Source organism: Sinocyclocheilus anshuiensis, unplaced genomic scaffold (genome assembly GCF_001515605.1).
Source record: "Sinocyclocheilus anshuiensis isolate Anshui unplaced genomic scaffold, SAMN03320099.WGS_v1.1 scaffold747, whole genome shotgun sequence".
NCBI classification, from domain to species: domain Eukaryota; kingdom Metazoa; phylum Chordata; class Actinopteri; order Cypriniformes; family Cyprinidae; genus Sinocyclocheilus; species Sinocyclocheilus anshuiensis.
Genome location: NW_015548225.1, coordinates 449,282 through 451,293, shown reverse-complemented (window position 1 = coordinate 451,293; position 2,012 = coordinate 449,282). Strand labels below are relative to the sequence as shown.

Sequence of the window (2,012 nt, the reverse complement as noted above, 5' to 3'; positions counted from 1 at the left end):
CCCTTAGCTGTTATAAATTCACTGTAAACCACGGCTTCACGGGGCTTATTGCTTTTATAAAACGGTTATTCCATATAGCCTACGTAGTAAGGTTTCACAAAATAAAACAGAGCAAATAAAGTGTAATGATATTAATAAAAACATAATTCTTCCGCCAAACAATGTAGTTCCTCAGAAACGGTTGTGGTTCCAACAAAGTGGTTGCCGAGCAACACACCAATGTAAACAAAGGTGTATGTTTGTAGAGTAATTTACAACAGCTTTGAACTTGGCTCAACCAATCAGAATCAAGGACTGGAACTATCTGTTTTATAATAGCAATTTTAAAATGGGAGGATGAGCCTCTGGAACTTCCTGTTTCAACAGGAAATACATCAATACAGGATGGAAAACAGTGCTTTTTGGGATCATGAAAATAATTCTCACTTCTGATTTAATTTATAAGGTTTATAAATTTATGGTCATTTACAGATCACTCAGATGAGTACATAAGATATTTTAACCCTATAAAGCCTTTAATATGCAATGTCGTAAAATCTTTTGATATGCAAATTTCTCATGCCTCTAAATTATCAACGTTAAACTTTTGCTGGAAAACCATCTAATTGATTGGTTATGGCAAACAAGTCTTTTTACTGTGAAATCTTAAATGATTTGTATAAAGTAAACATAAGAATAATTTTTATATTGTTAGTATTATTTCACTTACAGGACTGAAGCAAGCTACTGTAAATATCAGTAACTGCACCAAATTGCATAATTTTTGCGCAGTTTAGTCCTCTAAATAAAAATGAGTTATTGTTTCCTTCTCGAGTATGAGCTCCATATTCTCCTATACCATACTATATGAGCCTTAAAATATAAAATATGATACTCAACAAAAAACATGCAAACTTTTTTGAGAATATTGTTTACATTTTATCTGAAGGTTCAATAAACTGCTCAATAAACTACAAACTGGCTTGTGCTTTTGGTTTCTTTGTCCGAGCTTCCTGGACGACTGGAATTAGAGGATTTAAGACGTCAAATGCATCTGTAAAGACGAGCCGTAGACGAGATCCGTCGATTATCTGGCGTTATCTTGCCTTGTCAGCTGAACTGTCACCTCAGATCCAGAACCCTGCCATCTAAAAGAGCAGGTCAATACACAGCAGACAGCCTTATTTCAGTCAGACGGGAAATTAAAGCTGAGGAAGAGTATTCCTCTTCCCGAACACTATTCCTCCTGACGTCTCTGAGAAGATGTGTGCAAATAAAAGGGTTTTGGTTGTGGCAGCGTCTGGCTGAGCAAGATAAATACCAGGTTTTTGAGAAACAATTAGACCGCAAGATAGATGAACAGACAGACAGCTTACGTGATCAATGCTGTTCTCTTTGTCGATGGGTTGTATGGTTGTCAAGTTGTTTGTATCTTCGGTTGAATTGTCCGTTGTCTGGGAGTAAAAACACAGAAATTCATTCAGTCACGTTTAATATTACCGTGCATTTAATGTGATGGACATTCATTTTAAATATATTCAGATTGTGCATTATCCCACTTATCACAACACATTAATTAATAAATGGACTCAAAATAATGATTAGAGTTATACTTTTAGTATGTGAGAAGAAACTGGAAAATGACACATAAGAAAGCTAATGATATGAAAAGCCCCGCCCCCGTGAGTTGACGGGATTGGTTACATGTTTGTGATGGTAGGAAACGGACTGTTTCAAGCCGCGTTTTGGAGACTGTCTTTGGTATACTGCAGATTTAAGGAGAAAATGCACAGCAAAGGTTTTGAATTTGCAAACTTGATTTTTACCACAGGGGGTCTTTAAGTGGTCATTATGCCAAATGATCTGACCAATCAGAATTAAGTACTGTGGAGAGTCATATAAATCTAGCGTAGCGTTAGTTCTGGCAGGTCACGTTAGTCAAGCTCGCATTAGCTGACTCTCAGCTGATCCCCATCAACCTATGGGAATACGACACCTATCTAAGCATTCATATATAAGGTCCCTCAGTATTA

The 2,012-nt window shown here is 36.5% G+C and overlaps 1 protein-coding gene across 1 annotated transcript in view; it reads right to left on the bottom strand.

Annotated features, from left to right (window-relative positions):
• The window catches only part of LOC107654349 (dickkopf-related protein 3-like), a 10,981-nt gene that overhangs the window by 6,929 nt on the left and 2,040 nt on the right, over positions 1-2,012 (bottom strand). The window contains exon 3 of the mRNA XM_016441391.1: positions 1,356-1,433. Within this exon, the coding sequence (XP_016296877.1) occupies positions 1,356-1,433 (78 nt within the window). The remainder of the gene's footprint in view (positions 1-1,355; positions 1,434-2,012) is intronic.